Here is a 22,107-nt window from a genome sequence, read left to right as displayed (position 1 = left end):
AGCGACACAGGATCAGAAGCAGGCTCCACATTGACAGCAGAGTCTGATGTGGGGCTTGAACTCATGAACTGCAAGATCATGACTTGAACTGAAGTCAGGGGCTTAACTGACTGAGACAATCAGACACCCTATTAGGTAGATGTTAAATACCAACAAAAAGTTAAATGCATGGAAAGGTATAGCTTCAGTAGCTAATTCTAATAAGGAGTTTACCAAAATGCTGTGGCCAGGACCAACTACAATATTTGCGAGGCCCAGTGCAAAATAAAAATGTGGGCCTTTTGTTCAAAAACTAAGAATTTCAAGATGGTGTTAGCAAAATATTATGCCAAGTTAACTCACTAAGTGTGGGGACCTGTGTGACTGCATAGGATGCACACCCAGGAGGCCAGCCTTGCTGCCAGCATAACTTGCCTTAGGAAATCTCAATGTAAGAATATATTTTGCAATTGTTTACAACCTTGTTTCAATGTGTGAGTATCAGTTTGCTGTCCACAATGATGGTTTAGGTAAAGTTGTGATATATACAAGTTTGTCTTTCAAGTCTAACACCTGGAAACTACCTTATTACTTTCTCCTATTGTGTCTTCCTGCTGTTAGGGGTAATGGAGAGATTGTGGTTGTATAATGGAAGGAGTTGCCAAAGATCAGTTCCTGTAGCTGTCATCCAATGAATAAATATTTTTTAGTATCTTCTGCTGCACTGGCCAATATGATAGCCACTAGTCACATGCAGATATTTAAATTTAAATTAATTAAAATTCAATTAAATAAAAAATTAGTTTTTGTTTCCCAGTGACATTTTAAGTGCTCAATAACCATACATAACTAGTGGCTAGCATAATGGACAACACAGGTTTAGAACATTTCCATCATTGCTGAAAAATTTAAAAATTTTTTTTATTTATTTTGAGAGAGAAGGAAAGAGAAAGCATGAGTGAACATGATTGAGGAAGGCAGGGGGTGGTAAGAGAGACAAAGAGAGAGAGAAAGAATACCATGCAGACTCCAGGCTGTTGGTACTGAGCTGGACATGGGGCTCAAACCCACAAACCGTGAGATCATGACCTGAGCAGATATCAGGAGTTGGACATTTAACTGACTGAGTCACCCAGGTGCCCCCATCATCACTGAAAATTCTATTGAACAGAGCTGGTCTAAACATTTCAGGTCAGGTGCTAAGGAGCAAGGAGAAAGGAAAGATTCTTTTTGGAACTGCAGGAGCCACATTTCTTGTTTCTCTTGATATGAAGTGGGTAAGAGAATGTGGGTGTGGATAAGAAAAGTGTTGTTAAAGCATTTAAATATAACCAAGAAAGTATTCAAAAGGAAGCAAGGGAGACTGAGTAGAAGAAAGAAAATCTGAAGATAGTTGGATTGTGAGGATTAGAGGAAAGAGAAGCTGAACAAAGTTTTAGTCAAGTTTTAATCTAACTTAATTACTTATGCTTACTTTCAACTAAATTTATATGAAAGACCTAAATGTGAGACAGGAAACCATCAAAACCTTGGAAGAGAAAACAAGCAGCAACCTCTTTGACCTTAGCCACAGCAACTTCTTACTAGACATGTCTTTGGAGGGAAGGGAAACAAAAGCAAAACTGAACCATTGGGAAGATAAAAGATTTCTGCAAAGTGAAGGGAACAATCAACAGAACTAAAAAGTAACTAATGGAATGGGAGAAGATATTTGCAAATGATGTATTGGATAAACAGTTAGTATCCAAAATCTAAAATAATTTACCAAACTCAATACTGTAAGATTTAATAGATGGAGGCAGAGATGGGAGAAAAGAAAGAGACCAAGTTATGGAGCCAAGAAAGACTTTATTGGGATCTGCGATTCCTGGGCGAGGCCCCATGGCCCTGGGAGTGGGGAGTCAGGGAAGTCGCGCCTGATAGGCGATGGGCGGGGGGTTTTATGGGTGAGAGGGTTCTGGGTTTGATCTTGAGAGGGCAGATTATCAAATAAGGGCATTTCAGGGACGTGGCAGGATGGAATAGGTTGCCTCCTCTGTCAGGGTGATGGGAAGCTGGAGCTTCATGATTGGCTGTTTCCAAATGGGGCAGGACATCCCAGGTCTGCAGGTGAGGGGCAGGGGTCGTCTGTGTGTGTTCTCCTCCAGCCCCCAGAGAAATGGCCACTCGGTCGCCACCTTAAGATGACTCTTACAAATACTCCCCCAAAAAATGATCCAGTGAAGAAATGGGCAGAGGACAAGAATAGACACTTTTCCAAGGAAGACGTCCAGACAGCTAGCAGATACATGAAAAATTGGTCAACATCACTCATCATCAGAGAAATACAAATCAAAACGACAATGAGATATCATCTTACATCTATCAAAATGGCTAAAATTAACAACTCAGGAAACAACAAATGTTGGCAAGGATTTAGAGAAAGTGTACCCTCTTGCACTGTTGGTGGGAACACCGACTAGTGCAGCCACTCTGGAAAACAGTATGGAGGTTCTTCAAAAAGTGAAAATAGAGCTACCCTATGACCCAGCAATTGCACTACTAGGTATTTATCCAAAAGATACAAAAATGCTGATCCAAAGGGGCACATACACCCCAATGTTAAAAACAGCACCAACAACAATAGCCAAATTATGGAAAGAGCCCAAATATCCGTTGACTGATGAACTGATAAAGAAGATGTGGTGCATATATACAACGGGATATTACTCAGTGGTCAAAAAGACTGAAATATTGCCATTTGCAACAACATGGATGGAATTAAAGTGTATTATGCTGAGTGAAATAAGTCTGTCAGGGAAAGACAAATATATGATTTTGCTCATGTGGAATTTAAGAAACAAAAGTGGATGAACATAGGGCAAAGGAAGAAAAAATAAGATAAATAACAGTAGGAGGAAAACCATAAGAGACTCTCATATACAGTGAACAAATTGAGGGTTGCTAGAATCGAGGTGGGTGGGGGGATGGGCTATATGGGTGATAGGCACTAAGGAGGCATTTGTTGGGATGAGCACTGGGTGTTATATATAAGTAGTGAATCACTGGGTTCTACTCTAGAAACCAATACTACAATGTATGTTAACTAACTTACATGTCCAGCCTTATCTTCTGTCACTAATGCTGAGTAGTTCAGTTCTTCAAACAATATATACTCTTTTTTGCCCCTGTGCATTCATTTGTACTGCAGCCTCTGCTAAAAATTTTCTTGTACCCTCAGGGGCTGCAACTCAAAATGTCTATATAGATCTACTATATGAGGGCTGTGGTAAACGGGAACATATGCTGTGAGTAACTATAGCAACTCTGACTCTGGTCAGAGGAGTGACATCCGCAGGGACGATGGTTGCCGTGAGACAAATATTTGAATTATCAGAGAGTCCAAAAGTCTGGATTTTTTTACGTTGGAAATTACTTTACATTTTTTAAAAATTACTTTACATTTTTAAGAAATATATGGATTGAGTCTTCCTTCCAGGATGGCAGAATGTTGAGTATAGCATTTCTTCTCCCTAATAAAATAACTAGATGACTGGAGAAATCCATGAAAATCATTTAAATTTTAGAGTAGAAATACATGAATTAAAAACATAAAGACAATAAAGAAAGCCAACAGAAAGTTGTGCTTTGAAAGATCAAAAAAATTGATAAAACTTTAGCTAACCTGACCAAGAAAGAGACTACATCAGGATTGGAAGAGGAACATCATTATTGACCTTATAGAAATAAAAGATCATTAAGAAGTACTATAACAATGGTCTCCCAAGAAACTAGACAAACTAGAAACTAGAAGAAATGAACAAATTCTTAGAAACACACAAACTACCAAAACTGGCTCAAGGAGAAATAAAAAATCGGAGTAGATCTTTAACAAGAAATTGAATTAGTAACCAAAAAACTACTCAGGTCCATATACCTTCACTGGAGAATTTTACCAAAATTTAAATAAGAATTAGCTCCAATCCTTGTTAAATTCTTCCTAACAATAGAAGAGAAGGGGACAATTCACAACTCCTTATATGAGGTCAGTATTACCCTGATACCAAAGCCAGATAAAAACACCAAAAGAAAAGAAAAGAAAACTGCAGAGCAGCATCCCTTATAAATATAGATGTAAAATTTTTCAACAAAATATTAGCAAACTGAATCTAAGAGAATAAAACAAGATTATGTGCCACAGAACCAAGTGGCACTTAAGCTAACAATATAAACTTGGTTCAAATTCTGAAAGTCAATCAATGTGATACATCATCTTAATAGAATAAAGGACAAAAGCCATACTATCATCTCAATAGACACAGAAAAAAGCATTTGAGATAATCCAACATGATTTCATGATTAAAAACACTAAACAAGCAAGGAGTGGATAGGGACTTTCTCAATCTAGTAAAAAAACCCATATTTACATATCTACAAAACGCCCATATCATTCCTAATGATAAAAGACTGAAAGCTTTCCCATATGATGAAAGAAAACAAGTATATCTGACCTCAACACTTGTATTAAATATTTTAGTCAAGCAAGAAAAAGAAATAAAAGGCATCCATCTTGGGATGGAAGAAGTAAAATTATTTTTACTCTCAGATGACATGATCTTATATATAGGAAATCCTAAAAATCCATTAAAAACTATTAGAACTAAAGACAAACAAAAAACAGAGACAATCACAAACATAACCTATTAGAACTAATAAAGTAAGGTTGCAGGATACAAGGTCAATATACAAATTTAATCATGTTTCTACAGATCAGTAATAAACAATTCAGAAATAAAATTAAGAAAACAATGTCACCTAGCACCAAAAAAATACTTGGGAATAAATTTAACAAAGATATACAAGCTTGTAAATGGAAAACTATAAAACCCTAGTTATGAAATTAAAGATTTAAGTAAACAGAAAACATCCATATTCATAGTTGGAAGATTTAATTTTGTTAAAATGGCAATAGTCTCCAGATTGATCTACAATCCCTTATCAAAATACCAGCTGGATTTTGGGTAGAAATTGCGAAGCTGATCCCAAAATTCAACTGAAAACAGAAATGATCCCGAGAAGTCAAAACACCTTGAAAAAGAATAAAGTTACAAGACTAACTTTTTCTCAATTTCAAAAATTGCTACAAAACGATAATAATCAAGACAAAATGTAACTGGTTAGGGATAGATATATGGAATAGAATTGATACCCAGAAATAAACTCTGACATTTACGGTCAGTTGATTCTTGACACGGGTGCCATGATACTGTGATTTATAATAAGAAATATATATTTGGTCTTCACCCCTGTTTCTGACACAGAGTGCCTAAAATCCTTGTAATTTCCTAAGTGAGAAGAGACATAAAAGTGTTTTTGGTATCTTTAACAAGCTCCTTTCAGCCCTAAGTTAATGAGGTGACTCTTAGAAAGCCTCTAAGAATATGTGCTGGTTGCCAGGGTAATGAACCCTATGATTATAGAGTTGGGATACTCAGCTCCTCTTGTCCCTCCTGAGAGAGGAGAAAGGATGGAGATAGACTTGACCAGTAATGGGCAAAGGTCTTATCACTCATGCTTATGTAATGAATCTTTCATAGAAATCCCTAAACTATAGGATTCAGAGTTTCTGGGTTGGTGAACAAAAATTTGTCCATATGCCATGGGTGTTCTATGCCCCAGACTCCACTGGGATGGAAGCTTCTGTGCTCCAGACCCTTCAGAACCTTGCCCCATGTATATATCTCTTCACAAATCTCTTTATAGGCTTTGTAATAAACTGGTAATTTAGTAAGTAAACTGGTTTCCTGAGTTTTGTGAGCTGCTCTAGCAAATTAACCTAAGCCAAAGAAGCATTCTTGAAAACATCTGGTCTATAGCCATGGGTCAGAAGTGCAGATAACAAGCTAAACTTATGAAAATGGGCCATTTTATTACACCATACACAAAAATAAACTCAAAATAAATGAAAGACCTAAATGTGAGACAGGAAACCATCAAAACCCTAGAGGAGAAGACAGGCAACAACGTCTTTGACCTCAGCTACAACAACTTCTTACTCAACATGTCTCCAAAGCCAAGGGAAATAAAAGCAAAAATGAACTATTGGGACCTCATCAAGATAAAAAGCTTCTGCACTGCAAAGGAAACAATCAACAAAACTAAAAGGCAGCTGACAGAATGGAAGAAGATGTTTGCAAATGACATATTGGATAAAAGACTAGTATCCAAAATGTATAAAGATTTACCAAACTTAACACCCCCAAACAAATAATCTGGTAGAGAAATGGGCAGAAGACATCAACAGACACTTTTCCAAATAAGACATTTAGATGGCCAACAGACACATGAAAAGATGCTCAATATCACTTATCATCAGGGAAATACAAATTAAAACCACACTGAGATATTACCTCACACCAGTCAGAGTGGCTAAAATTAACAACTCAGGAAACAACAGATGTCGGTTATGATGTGGAGAAATGGGAACACTCTAACACTGTTGGTGGGAACGCAAACTGGTGCAGCTGCTCTGGAAAACAGTGTGGAAGTTCTTCAAAAAATTAAGAATAGAACTACCCTACGACCCAGCAACATCACTGCTAGGAATTTATCCAAAGGATACTAGAATACTGATTCATAGGAGCACTTTTACCCCAATGTTTACAGCATCACTTTCTTTTTTTTTTTAATGTTTTTAAAATTTATTTTTGAGACAGAGAGAGACAGAGCATGATCAGGGAGGGGCATAGAGAGAGGGAGACACAGAATTGAGGCAGGCTCCAGGCTCCGAGCTGTCAGCACAGAGCCCGATGCGGGGCTCGCACCCATGAATGTGAGATCATGACCTGAGCTGAAGTCGGAGGCTTAACCGACTGAGCCACCCAGGCGCCCTTAACAACAGCACTTTCAACAATAGCCAAACATAGAAAAAGCCCAAATGTCCATCAACTGATGAATGGGTAAAGAAGATGTGGTTTATATATACAATGAAATACTACTTGGCAATGAGAAAGAATGAAGTCCTGCCATTTGCAACAATATGGATCGAACTGGAGCATATTTTGCTAAGTGAAATAAGTTAGTCAGAGAAAGATGGATATCGTGTTTTCACTCATATGTAGAACTTGAGAAACTTAACAGAAGACCATGGGGGAAGAGAACAGGAAAAATAGTTTCTGGAAAAAATAGTTGTTTCAAACAAAGAGAAAGGCAAACCCATTAGAGGCTTTTAAGTACAGAGAACAAACAGCGTTGGGGAGGGGAGAGGGGAGGAGGAAAATGGGTGATGGGCATTGAAGTGGGTACTTGTTGGGATGAGCATTGGGTGTTGTTTGTATGTGATGAATCATGGGAATCTACCCTCGAAACCAAGAGCACATTGTATACAAAGTATGTTAGCTAGCTTGACAATAAATTATATTAAAAACAAACAAACCTAAACTTGTCACTGACCTTCAAAGTAAGCTCTGTGTGTGTGTGTGTGTGTGTGTGTGTGTGTGTGTGTGTGTGTAAGGGCAGTCTTGTGGATGTCAAATCTCAACCTGTCTGATCTGACATTAACTTCAGATAGGTAGTGTCAAAATTGAATTAAATTATAGGACCCCAAGCTGGTGTCACAGAATTATTTGATGTGGGAATAAAACCCACATATTGGTCTTTGAAGTTTTCTTTATAAGTAGTGCTGTGAGTAGAGAGTAGATACACAGGAGAGTTTTTCTTCTTTACATGTATGAAGGCAAGTGAATAGGGGAAAGAATTATCTCTTCAACAGATGGTGCTGGGACAACAGGTTATTTATATGCAAACAGACGGTAGAGGCCCTGTATCACACTGTAACATAAATATAACTCAAATTCCCATAGGTGTAAATGTAAGAGATAAAAGTAAACTCTTAAAAGAAAATACAGGAATAAATCTTAGAGATCATGGGTTAATCAATTGTTTTTAGACATGAAACCAAAAACATGTGATAAAAGATTGAAAAGTTGGACTTCATCAAAACTGAAAACATTTTGCTGCAAATAATATGAAGAAGGTGAAAAGCAGCTCATAGTGTGGGAGAAAATATTTGCAAACCATAAATCTGATAAAGTACTTGAATCTAGAATACATAAATAACTCTTATAACTCAATATTAAAAAAAAGGACTTAGACATTGTTCCAAAAAGATATACCCATCGCTAACAAGTACATGCAAAGATGCTGAACATCATTAGCAAGTAGGGAGATGGAAATCAAAATTACAATTAGATAATTCTTCACACCCACAGGGATGGCTATCATCAGAATAACAGGTGATGACAAGGGTTGCCTTGGATGTACATTAGGACCTCCTTTATTACTGGTGGTAATGTAAAATGGTACAGCCACTTCAGAAAACACTATGGTGGTTAATCAAATTGTTAAACAGAATTGTTTTATGACAGAGAAATCACACTCTTAGGTGTGAAATAAAAACATGCCAACACAAAACTTGTTCAAGAATGTTCACAGTGGCACTAGTAACCACCCAAAATGGAAAACATTTTAAATGTCCAATAACTGATAAATGGATAAACATGTGGCATACCCATACAATGGGATATTATTTGAAAATAAAAAGGAATGAAGTTTTGATACATTATAACATGGATGGATGAACCTTGAAAACATTATGATAATTGAAAGAATCTAATGATAAAAACACATATTGTATGTTTCTATTTATATGAAAAGCCCAGCATGGACAATTCTATGGACATAGAAAGTAGATTAATGGTTGCCTTTGGCTAAAGAAAGTGGGGATTGAATGGACTGGGGGGAAATGGAAAATGGTGAAGGGGTATGGGGTTTGTTTTTAGTGTGATGAGAATATTCTAAAATTTGACCATAGTAATGGTTGCTCAACCCTGTGAATGTTATAAAAAAACCATGCTTACACTTAAAAAAAATTTTTTAATGTTTATTTTGGTGAGAGAGAGACAGAGTGTGAGTGGAGGAAGGGCAGAGAGAGGGAAACACAGAATCTGAAGCATGCTCCAGGCTCTGAGCTGTCAGAATAGAGCCTGATGCAGGTCTCAAACCCACAGACCATGAGATCATGACCTGAGCCATAGTCGGACGCTAACCTCCTGAGCCACTCAGGCATCCTTTTATACTTTTAAATAGCTGTGTTTTATCATATACAAAGTAGACCTCAATAAAGATGTTAAAAATAAAGAGTAAGCTAGTACCTAGCAATGGTAAGCATTTAATAAATGTAAACTATTATGTTAAAAAATGTGTAAAGAATAATCTTTGAACAGTTCCATGCCTCTTTATAGCAGTGAAGCAGAGGTTTGTGTCAAAAATGACTCATGGTCTGAGAACATGGGGAAAAGGTGGTTGCAATGACAGAAGGAAGGCCTCTGACAAGGAAGGTAATTTGGAGATGGGGGAGGAATAAGGATTCTTTTTGGGGAACATTGGATATTTAAGCAGATACATCTTTTGAGGATTAATAGAAAAGACATAGATTTTATCCTGAAAACAGGAAAATTTTGGATAAACAAATATAAAATCTTGCCTCTGTGATAATCACCAGAGAGGTCTCCTTCTTAATGAGGTTGGGGATTGTGAGCTGATTGATATATTAAACATCATATGCAGTGAAGGGGTAGATTGGATAGTAATGTTTAAGTAATTTTTAAAAAGTAATGTGGTTATTTAAAATGGTTTCTTACAGGTGTCTGTAGAAGACATATCCTACACAACTCCCATCCCTGGGTGTCATTCTCATATTTATGAATGAAGGTATTACTGGCATCATCAACTGCACCACCTCTCAATTGTTAAAGGAGATCATCTTGGTGGATGATTTTAGCTCAAATGGTGAGCTACTTGATCAAAGAATCATAATTTATTGAACGTGCTATGTTGAAAAGGGTTTTAGGTTAGAGTTTAGGACACTTTGTGCTCCTCAGATAGGAAAAAGAAAGGGATCATTTATGGAATGCCCATGTGCTGGAAACATTAATCTTCCAAAGTCAAAGTAGAGGATCATCATCTTGATTACACAGATGAGGAAATTGAGACACAGAGAGATAGACTACAAAGTGTGCCCAAATTGCATAGTTAGTGGTGGAGCTGAGTTAGGCTCAAGACTGAGTGACTCCAATGACTTCCAATGCACCATGATGGGGACCTGGGGGAATGAGGTGTAATCCAAAGTTAGACCTCAGATACCAAGAAGGGATTCAGAACTGTTACCTATGAGGAAGAGCAATCTTCCCAGGTAATTAAGCCCAGAGAAAAGGAAGCCTTGGATGCTGAGATGCTTCACAGTGGCAATGTCTCTTGCTCACAGCATGCCCCCTCCCCATCTCTGTCTAGTTCACCCGGGGAGGACACATGGAAAAGTAGCAATAGTGGACTTGAGCCCTCAATTTCTGGGATTTCAGAATCCCATTTCTTCTCTTCTAAGGTCTATGTCCATGGATGTCTCAACTTCTCCATGCTCCAATTTTCTTATCTGCAAAACATAAATGTTGGTAATAATAACTATCTCATAGACTGTAATGAGAATTACATGAGATAATTATGGAAGCTAACATTGTTCCAAGCACCTCATGTCTGGTAACTGTTTTAATCATTACAATAACTATGGAGAAGAACCTTTTTTTTTTTTTGCCCAATTTACAGATTGAAAAAACTAAGGCATAGTTGGTTAAGGAATCTGCTCAACATCATACAGCTGGTAGGTGACAGAATTGAGATTCGTTCATAAATTTCAGAGTCCAGAACCCAGTCTCTAGTCACAATGTTCACTGATAAAGTACATAGATTATGAATAATATATAGCCCATAATAACTGAGTAACCTCTCAGCAAGTGTTATCTCTTAGTTTTTAAAATTTTGGATGCCAATTGGAAGGAACTATAACAAAGCCACAAAAGCAGAGATTTGGGCTAGCAATAAGGAAACATTTCTAACGACTGTGAAGTGGTTGTCCATTGGAGGCAGAATATATACCTTCTTTGGGGGATCTTTAAGTACCGGAGAGGTATTTACTGATGCTTCAAAGTTAGGGTCAATTTGACCCAAGAAGAAGAGACAAGTGACCTCTAAGCCTTCCCTTTTGGATTTAAGACCCTAAAAATATTTCTTTTTATTACCTTCCTTTTCTGTCATTTCAATATAACTTCACAAAAAATATGAAGGTACAGTTCCTAAGCAAAATTCCACTGAAAATCAAACTGATACCAAGTTGCATATGTGGTATTTAAGCAAAAAACAAGAACTTGATTAGAAAGACCTCTGTCCTAGACATCTGAAGACACCCTGGCTCCACTCCCTGGCTCTTGAGATGACCTGAAGCAAGTTGTCTTACCTCTCTGAGACTCAACTTTTTTGTGGGGCAAATACAAGGGCTGAGATGAAAAACCATGAAGGTGTCTTTTTCTGAGGGGGAAAAATCAATTGTTCTTCAATCCCACATTCCATTAAGAGTAACTGAGTTAATTCAAGATTTCTTCTTGTGGAACAATTAATTCAAAAGATACAAGATTACAAATGTAGGGTAGACACATAAACAGAAGTCAAGCAAACTCTAGATTATTTCAAACCATGCCCCTATCATAAAACACATTTCTCTCACTTGGGTCAGTAATCCATTATGTTTTCCATAGTGATTATGTTTTAGTGGACACAGAAGAGGGGACTTTTAATCATTCTTTGACTGATGGCTCTAGGATAGGAATTAGTGTCTCTCTCATTAACCATGAAAACATCAGGTAGATTGGTCTTACATCGAAGAGAACTAAAACATCTGTGTTATGTTAAGTTTAGGAAAATAAATGGAAGTCTATGATACATACCACAAGAGAAACTTACGATTATTTAACTTTGGGGGCCGAGTCACTCAACTACTTCATATTTCCATTTTTTCATCTGTAGCATGGAAAACCTGATAGAACCATTCTGGGGATTAAATAATGAAGAGTCCTCAACAAAAGACTTGCTCCCAATAAATATTAGCTAGTGTTATTATTCCTTGTTTACCTCAGTATCATTTGCAGTACTGTTGAAATGCCATTACCTGGTGTTTAGAGGTGTGCCCCTTCTTTCTCCCCCTAGATATAAAGTTTCATTTGCATCAGGTCAAGTGTTTCAAGTGTCAACAGAGCTAATCCAACTTTTTAGAAATTATAATAATATAGGTAGGATTCTGTATTTTCTCTCAAACTTTAGGCAAATTTTATAACCAACAACTACTTGTTGAGTTTGTTCCCAAAACAAGGCACCATGCAGGGAAGAGAATGTTCGTGATTTTAAGAAGTTCCCATGTTAATTGATGAGGCAAGACATACCCATAAAAAGACATCTCAATGTCTGAAGAACCATGTGTTAAACTGAGCGAGCTGTCAGTGAGTGTAAGAACACCCAGAGAAAAGGCTGGGATGATCTAGGGAGGCTTCCTGAAGAAAGAATTGAGTTGGGACTTGAAAGCTTGGTAGAATTTAGAAAAGCAAAGAGGGGCACCTGAATGGCTTAGTTGATTAAGTGTCTGGCTTCGGCTCAGGTCATGATCTCACAGTTCGTGGGTTCGAGCCCTGCATTGGGCTCTGTGCTGACAGTTAGCTCAGAGCCTAGAACCTGTTTCAGATTCTGTGTCTCCCTCTCTCTCTGATCCTCCCCTGCTTGTGCTGTCTCTCTCTGTCTCTCAAAAATAAATAAAAAACAGAAAAATAAAATTAAAAAAAGAAAAGCAAAGAAAACAATGATTCGGTGTATGTGTGGGGGTTGGGGGATAGAGACTGATGAAAAGAATGGTGTGAGCAAATCTGCAGAAGCCAGAAGCACCCTGAGCTGAGCATCCTGGAACAAAGGGTTTGGGGGCAAAGGGGACCAGTGGGAGAGCAAGGCTGAGAAGTGAGCACAACTTTACTTCAGAAGATCCATCAAGGGATCTTTAATTCGTGTGCTGGACTATAGGCATTATTTCTGAGAGGATGACTTCGAATCTACAACTCAAAGAATTTTGGAATTGGAAGGCCCTCAGCATTATCCATAGTTTCTAAATGGAGGAAACAGAGATCCCCAAATGTGAATTGACACAAAATTATATAGTGATAGAGGCTGAATTATAGACTAGATATCTAGGATCTATGGCAACCTCTCTTTTCTTCCCCCCCCTCTCATTTTGATTTACACACTTTATTTAAGAACTCATACTTAATCCTCATCTTTTTTTTTCTTCTTTATCCTGGTTAATTTGGAAGTAATGTAATTCCCAACTATGCTGTTAACAACTATGTTTACAACTAACAACTAACAAACTATGTTTACAACTAATAACTCTGTTAACAACACACTGATTATTCTTTATAGTTTTTGGTGAGTGACTTTTAGAAAAAGTTACCTCAGAAGTTATGGTAATCCTGCTCTTGCTCCTTTAAAATTTTTTTTAATGTTTTATTTATTTTTGATACAGAGAGAGACAGAGCATGAGAGGGGGAGGGGCAGAGAGAGAAGGAGACACAGAACTTCTGGAAGCAGGCTCCAGGCTCTGAGCTAGCGGTCAGCACAGAGCCTGACATGGGACTTGAACCCACGAACGTGAGATCTGACCTGAGCTGAAGTCGGAGGCCTAACCGACTGAGCCACCCAGGCGCCCCTGATCTTGCTCCTTTAAATGATTATACACTTCCACCAAGATTTCCAGATTTTCCATTTACTTTGAGTTTTTCTTGAAGACATTGCTAAAAAAAATAGGCAGAATTCATGATTTTATCTTCTACAGATTATGTCATCTTCACCCTGTCAAGTGACAGAACCTCCTTCTCCCCTCCCCCACTTTGCCACAAGCCTTTCAAGAGCAGAAGCAACCCCTTCTGGTTGCTTCCTAAAGGTAGTGAGTGACTTGGTAAGTGTAGGGACTTTCTAGCTTGGTGTATCTCAGAAGGAACAAACAGCCTTCAGATCCACTGGCTCTCTTTAACACTTTCAACTACTGAGTCAGTCATCCTGGAGCTCAATTAGGAAATTTGGGGGGAAATTTTTTGTGTCACAGTCATGTAGGTGTTGATTCCAGATCCTGGCCACTCCAGTGCACACAGATCTATTCTTCTTCTGAAAGAGGAACCAGCAAGAATCTTGTCTCTTGGTCCTGGGAAGAGAGGAATGGAAGGAAATCATTATAAACCCAACCGAGTTCACACATAGTTCTTGAAGCAGCATGGCATGATGATTACACATACCATGGACTCACATCTAGGTGTGCCACTTATTAGATGTGTAACTTGGACAGGTTTCTTAATCTCTCTGTGCCTCATTTCTTTATCTATAAAGTGAGGATACTGAAGTACCTACCTCATAGGTTAATTTGAAAATGAAATAATGTTATCAATGGAAACTCAGAGTCATTTGGTTATATACTTCAACACTGCTTAGTGAGTTGCATGCAAGTTGTTCTCATACATATGAAGAAATCAGCTGGTAGGCTGAGTCAAAGAACAAATTTATAGCCAGGCTTTATAAAAAAGAAAGGAGAGATAGAGGGGAAAAAATGTAAATGATCTAGGAATAGTGAATCTTGTTTGCATAATTTGGGGGATAAATTAATTATCTAAAAGCTGGAAAAGCCATTAGTCTGGGCATTCTGTCCAAAATTGGCCGTTGAGTAAGCCAAGTTGAAATATATAAAACAAGACAAAATGACTTCAGTTGTTTATGGATTCCTCAGAAAATCTTGAAAATTTAGCTGTGGGGAAAACATTCCAGGCTGTCTCCACAATGTTTATCAGCACTTCTACCTTATTCAGGTTAGGTCTGTCTCCTTATTCTTGTAAAATTTTTCCAATATGCATAAAACATGTATAACAATCCTTATTACATATTAAGTAGTATGATTATTCTATTGTAGTTTAACTTCAAGGGAAGGGGGATTAGGAATGGAGCATTAAGAGTGAGGATGGAAGAGAGAGGAGAGGTAGGTGCAGGAGAAACACTACTTATCAGTTAAGATGGTAGAATTGTTTATCCTAAACTGCAGGTAGTTCAACTACTACTATATAATAGAATGAAATTTTTACACCACATTGATTAAGGCACTCAGGATTTCTATAGGTATCCATTTGGTTCCAGGAGAACTAAAGGCATACTTGGATAAGAAGATCAAGCTTTACAACCAGAGGTATCCAGGACGCCTGAAAAAAATTAGGCATACAAAGACAAAGGGTCTTGCTCAAGTATGTAACACTGGCAGGAAAGTGGCTACAGCTGATGTGATTGTCATCTTGGATGCTCATGTTGAAGTTAATGTTGGATGGTAAGACTCCAGGAGTTTTCTTTTTCTGGGAAAGGGGAGGGAAGATGTACTACATACAAGATAGGATATTGTGGAAAGAGGGAAAGACAGTACCAGACCTTGAACAAAGAAAAAATCCAAAGATCTCTTAGTGCTAGAGAGAAAAACAAAACAAACAAACAAACAAACAAAAAAAACAATAGGCTTCGAGTGTTGACAACTGGATCCTGACCCTGATTTTGCTAAGTAACTGTGACTTTGAATAAGTCACATTACCCAACTATACATCTATGTCCTTAACTGCAAAATGAAGAAATTATGTTTTGATAATTCCTAAGGTTTTTCCCAGCCTTGAAATTACATGATGCAACGAAAGTTATGTTCTTTGGAGAATCAGATAGTAAAGAGACATCATTTTGGAAAAAAGAAGACCCAAAGAGATAATGTAAATTTAAGTAGAATACCAATGGTCCTGTTCACAGTTACTTGGGAGTGGTATTTGGGTACTAATTCCAATTTTTGGGAGAGAGAGAGAGAAAGAGAACAAGTAGGGGAGGAGCAGAGGGAAAGAGAGATAGAATCCCAATGAGGGGCTTCATCCATGACTGTGGGATCATGACTTAAGCCAAAATTAAAAGTAAGATGCTCAACTGAGCCACCCAGGAGCCCCCTAATGTGCTCTTGACATGAGCCAGCTGCTAGCAGCCTCCACTATCCTGAAAACTACAGAGACTGCACTCTGGAAAGTCCTACTCACTGTGCAGCTCAACCTAAATGAAAAAGGTGCTCAATGTCAGGGCAAGGTGCTTGGAGAACTTTTGTTTGCTTCCTTCTGCTATTTGCTTTGATATCCAATCTGGATTTGTTGCACACTCTTCTTTCAGGGCAGAGCCCATTTTGGCTCAGATTCAGGAAGACTGCACCATGATTGTGTCTCCTATGTTTGACAACATTCATTTTGACAGCTTCAAATTGGAGAAGTATGCACTGGCAGATGATGGGTTTGGGAACTATGGTGCCATTATGATCTTCTGCCAAAGGACTGGATTAATCTGCATGATGTCACTGCTCCAGTGAAGTAAGTCTGGTGCTTAGGGAACTTGATTGACACCTGGGAAATCAGAAATGGATGGTGTTTGTTTTGTTTCTCTTTGGTGGTACTGATGAGAGTGTGTGGGAGGAGTGGAGCAGATGGGGTGAAGGACAGAGGATAGAGAGAAAAATCTGATCCTACATAAGAAATTATGGACCCTTTAGACTATTTAAGGGCTTTCAAACACAATAAAGCACAGTATGTAATGTTTTAAATACCGTTTAAGGCATTTTAAGCATTTATCAGGCTATGAAGTAGGGATATGAAGATGAAAAAGATGCAATTTCTCTTTTTAAAAAAAATTATTTATTTTGAGAAAGAAAGAGAGAGCGTGAGTGAGTGGGAGGGGCAGAGAGAGAGGGAGAGAGAGAATCCAAAGCAGGTTTCACACTTTAAGCACAGAGCCTGACATGGAACTTAAACTCACAAACTGTGAGATCATAACCTGAGCTGAAACCAAGAGCCTGATACTTAACTAACTGAGCCACAAGAAGCCCCCCCAAAAGATGTAATGTCAATATAATTTGATATGGCTATAGCAGCATGGAGACAAGGGAAGGCTACATACACTAAGTCCAGCCAGAGGTTTAGGAAAAGCCTTCAAGATACGAAGAGGCTTGAGTACAGTTTTGAAAGCCAAATTGGCTATCTGCCCCCTTACCCACCTTCATCCTGACCACTCCTTCTCAAGAGGTCAACAATTCTCTTGCAGTGTGTTCTACAGGAGTCCTTACATCATGGGCATCCTGGCTGCCAACAGGATCTTCTTGGGAGAAATTGGAACTCTGGATGGTGGGATGTTGGTATATGGAAAAGAGAATGTGGAACTTAGCTTGAAGGTAGGTATATTTCCTTATTATGAGACAAAGCAAGAGGGAAAATAATTGGAGGGTTGGTAGGATCTCTGGAATTCTGTAACAAGGCTGAATGTCACTGGCTCAAGAAATAGACATATTCTCATGTTTCTGGATCACTAGGGATAGGCAGTAAAACTTCTGGAGAAGAGCTTTCTGATATAGGTCTATATAATTTGGGAAATATGGATGGAAGACTCTGAGGAGTTTCTAAGCATCTCTTAAGGTAAACCAACTTTAAGTCAGACAGCTATCTACCAGATTAATCAAAGGGAATTTGAAATAGGCAGAAGGATCCAGTGCTACAGGTGTGTGGGCAACATGCTCCTGTATGGACAGCCGGGGCAGCTGATATCATGACATATATTCATTCTGAGATATAGTCTGCTTTAGGACAAACAGCTAGTGATGGCTTGAACAGCATGAAATTCCCAAACCAGTTCTACTCCTCATTAACTTCTTGTGTGTCTGGAGCAACACTGGCTTCATACTTCAGTGACAATGCCTCTTCTGTTCCTCTGACAGCTTGTCATGATTTCTCAGGTCAAACGAACAGTCTGAATTTTTGTGCTGTATAAATGTAGCGTGCAAACTAAGACAACTGGAGAAGATTCAAGTGCAGGTTCATATTACATCAGTGTATTAGTTAGCTCCTGCCACAAAAATGTTGTGTTACAAATTGTCCCAAACTCAGAAACTTAAAACAACAATAATTGATTTTCACACATCCCTGGGTCCAGCTGGGCTTGTGTGGGGTGGCTCTGTTCCACACATGTTTATCCTGAGGCTCAGGCCAATGGGACAGCAGCTACCTTGGTAAAATTCTTCTTATGCAACAGAAGGCAAGTGGAAACATGTGATGTCTCTTAAGACCTGGGTTTAGAACTAGCACATTATTTTTATGCTCTATTCCATTGGTTAAAGTAAGTCACATGGCCAATTCCAAGGTCCAGGGTGTCTGTCTACAGTGAAGTCTGTCTACAATGAAGCCATGAAGAGAGGTATGAAGAACTGGGGACAATAAATTCAACTTATCACAATCAGTTTGGAACAGATTTCATGCATAAAACATTCCCTTTAGAGTATCCTTTTTGCTTCTCCTGTGTCATCTACAGGCCTTTGTTAAAAGACCTTGCGCCTTGGGTTTGTGATGGTTCTTATATCTTTCTTTCATCTTCCAGACAAAGGCTTAACTCTTACAAAAAGCAGCATAAGTTAGTGTAAATTACATGAGTATTGGAGATAGACTTAAGTCCAAATCCTACTCTGCCACCTGAAAGTTTGTGTTCTCAGGCAGTATACATGCTCTGTATGCCATACCTACTACATTAAGCACCTAGCATGGTGAGTGACATGTGGCTTATGCTCATAAATCATTAATGATAAAAAAACTAATAATAAGGATGTCAGGATGGGATTGTAAAAAATCCTGGCTTTGCTAATTCATTGTGGACTGAGATTCTATAAAATGGTGCTTTAAAAATTTTTTTGGAAACATATAGTATTTTCTAAAGCTTGCTCAGATCTACTTCTTTCAGTTTCTTTTCACTGGAACTGATGACCTTAGAACTACATGTTATAACCCAATTAAGTCCTAACAAGGACCCTATATTTATGTGTTAACAAATATACTTTGAGTACATATCTGGGTTATATGTTAAGCCAACAGTCATTGTTTGGCAGTGAAAACTATTTTTTGTATAATGGTCTTGACAAATTTTTCCATTTATGCAAGAGGAGAAGCATCCTTCCTTCACCTACCATGTAAGGATAATGGCACCATTAAGATGTGATAAACAATTTTAAATGATTTATAAAGATACTAATTAGAATTCTTGTTTGGCCTCTGTGAGAGGGGCTAAAATAACAGGTTTAAACAAGATATAAATGTATTCCTTTTTCCAATAACAGTTTCCAAAAGCAGTTCAGGATTGAGATGGCAGCTTCGGGGTGATGGAGACCAAGATTTTTCCACCTTGTGTTTCTGTCACACTCAGCACCACACCTGTATTCTGGTCAATAGGAATAGAAAAGGGGAAAGACAGAGTATGCCTTCTTTTTAAGGGCACTACCCAAAAGTTGTATGTCACTTCCCCTCAAATGCCAAGGGCCACTGCTGATCATATGGCTACTAGCGAGCAAAAGAGCCTATCAAATGTAGATTTCAGCTAGTTGCTTATGTGTGCAGTTATTCTTTCTATAACTATAGATGTAGAGGGAATAGATATTTAGAATACAATTAGTCTCCAGCACAAAAATATAAATGCAGAAACAATTATTTTATGTATGGTCTTAGCAAAGTCCTAAGATGACCCTACTTACATTATAACTGACCCTAGTTATATTATAACTACCATAGCTTTCCATGAATTTGTCTGGAACCCCAATTACTAAAGTTAGGACCCCAAGCCCTTCTTACCATTTGTGAGTTCTTCGTGTTTTTCTCTACTCTCTCCTTTTGCTGCCTCTCTGTTTTCAGCCCCCTACCCTGTGTTGAACTCTGCCATTTTAGTTTCTATGAGAAATCTTCTTTCTTTTAACGTTTTGTGATTTTTTGATAGACTTTGCTGGAAATGTACAGAAGGTCAGGGAAGGGCCATTCTTTTCCTTTTCTTGAATAAAACAGTCTACCCACATCCAGTTTCCTTAGTTTGTGTGTGTGGCTATTTAACTTTTAAAACCTTTCAGAACTTGTTAAGACCTGTCTTTTTCCAATGACAGATTTTGGGGTACATCAGAGCTGCATGGAATGTTTTATTCTGACATCTAGAAGCATGGCAGTGATGGTGCACATGGACGCATATGAATGGAGACAGGCTGTTTGGGCTGATGCATAAGAAAGAAAAACCAGCATTTATTAAGCATCTTATGTATTCCTGACCTCTTGCCAAAGCTTAACATGTTCATTCCCCAGGTTCAGAATCCAGCTATGTCATTTGCTTGCTGGCAAATGCGGGCTACTTACTTAACTGGGAATAATGATAGTACCTGTATGGAGAGGAAAATTCATGAAAAATATTAATGTAGTATGTGCCACAAAGCAAGTCATTGTTATTATAAGCAGAAGCTTCATGTCTCTGTGTGTGGTAGACACACACACACACACACACACACACACACACACACACACACAGATAGATTTAGGGAATGAGAATGGAGAAGCATTTGGCAAGTGGGAACAAGTTGGAAGAGTGAAATTTGAAAACTGTTGGTCAAAGATAATAGCTAACATTCATGACTTTCATCTTTTCACTTGAATTTAAGGTTTCTTGTGCCAAAAGTATTTTCTCTCTCCTAAATTCCTGTGGATTGGAAACTATCATCAACTAAAAAAATTGAAGTAAATTTGTATTTGAAATTTTAGATGTTTGGCTTCAGAATATAAAATCTGAAAACAAATCAGATGTAGCCTCCACATGATTCTGGAAACTAATGAAGAGAAATGGAAGAGGAAAATGGAAGAAAAGAGCTGTCTCAAGTTAAAAATCATATCCATTTATGGATCTGTGTTATGCCACTTAATCCTACTGGCAGCTTTATGCCATTTTGTGGATGAGCCACCTGAGGCTCAGCGAAGGGAAGCGTTTTGCCCCTAGTTGCCAGCTGTGCAGTGATAGAGTCAGGATTTGAACACTGGTTACTCAGACTTCAAAGCCTGATTTTTTTGGTCACTGTGCTATTCTGGGTTTTGGGGGGTGAAGGAGGAGAATCTGTGGGTTCAGAAGTAGAAGAAAAGGTGAAAAAAATGGAAAGTCAGGTAAGGAGACTGACCCTTCAGGTGGTCCTGAACCAGTAGGAGCCAAGTTGCTCACTATCATCTCAGAAGTCCCCTTGGGCATGAATGCAGTAAGTTTCTAACTACTGCCTGAAACTGTACCTTTCTTGAGAAACCATGAAGGGAAGACACTGGAGCCATTATATCGATCTAATATCATTAGATAGTTGTATCATCTATCTAGATGAAGACCATATTTTAATTAATTAATTAATTTTTTAAATGTTTACTTATTTATTTATTTATTAACTTTTTTATTAATAGTTTATTACCAAGTTGGTTTTCATATAACACCCAGTGCTCTTCCCCACACGTGCCCCTCTCCATGACCATCACTTCCCCTTTTTCTTCCCCCCTCCCTCTTCAGCCCTCAGTTTGTTCTCAGCATTCAAAGGTCTCTCATGATTTGCCTCACTCCCTCTCCCCAACTCTTGCCCCCCCCCCTTTCCCATTGGTCTCCTATTAGGTTTCTCCTGTTAGACCTATGATGACAACATATGGTATCTCCTCTGCCAGACTTATTTCACTTAGCTTGACTCCCTCTACGTCCATCCATTTTGCTACAAATGGCCAGATTTCATTTTTTCTCATTTCCATGTAGTATTCCACTGTATATATATACCACATCTTCTTGATCCATTCATCAGGTGATGGACATTTAGGCTCTTTCCATAATTTGTCTGTTGTTGAAAGTGCTGCTATGAACATTGGGGTACATGTGCTCCTATGCATCAGCACTTCTGTATCCCTTGGGTAGATCCCCAGCAGTGCTATTGCTGGGTCATAGGGGAGTTCTATTGATAGTTTTCTGAGGAACATCGACACTGTTTTCCAGAGCGGTTGTACCAGTTCACATTCCCACCAACAGTGCAGGAAGGTGCCCGTTTCTCCACATCCTCGCCAGCATCTACAGTCTCTTGATTTGTTCATTTTAGCCACTCTGACCAGTGTGAGGTGGTATCTCAGTGCTATTTTGATTTGTATTTCCCTGATGATGAGTGATGCTGAGCATCGCTTAATATGCCTATAAGCCATCTGGATGTCTTCTTTGGAGAAGTGTCTGTTCAGGTCTTCTGTCCATTTCTTCACTGTATTATTCGTTTTTCAGGTATGGAGTTTGGTGAGTTCCTTGTAGATTTTGGATACTAGCCCTTTATCTGAT

General features: G+C 38.3%; 1 protein-coding gene across 1 annotated transcript in view; it reads left to right on the top strand.

The window, feature by feature from the left end:
• Positions 1-22,107, top strand: part of GALNT8 (polypeptide N-acetylgalactosaminyltransferase 8) — a 39,123-nt gene that overhangs the window by 3,440 nt on the left and 13,576 nt on the right. Inside the window, 5 exon segments of the mRNA XM_029955562.1 lie at positions 9,662-9,807; positions 15,061-15,244; positions 16,108-16,223; positions 16,226-16,301; positions 17,041-17,155. Of these exon segments, the coding sequence (XP_029811422.1) occupies positions 9,662-9,807; positions 15,061-15,244; positions 16,108-16,223; positions 16,226-16,301; positions 17,041-17,155 (637 nt within the window).

This window comes from Suricata suricatta, chromosome 10 (genome assembly GCF_006229205.1).
Source record: "Suricata suricatta isolate VVHF042 chromosome 10, meerkat_22Aug2017_6uvM2_HiC, whole genome shotgun sequence".
Lineage (NCBI taxonomy): Eukaryota > Metazoa > Chordata > Mammalia > Carnivora > Herpestidae > Suricata > Suricata suricatta.
This window is presented reverse-complemented; position numbering and strand designations above follow the sequence as displayed.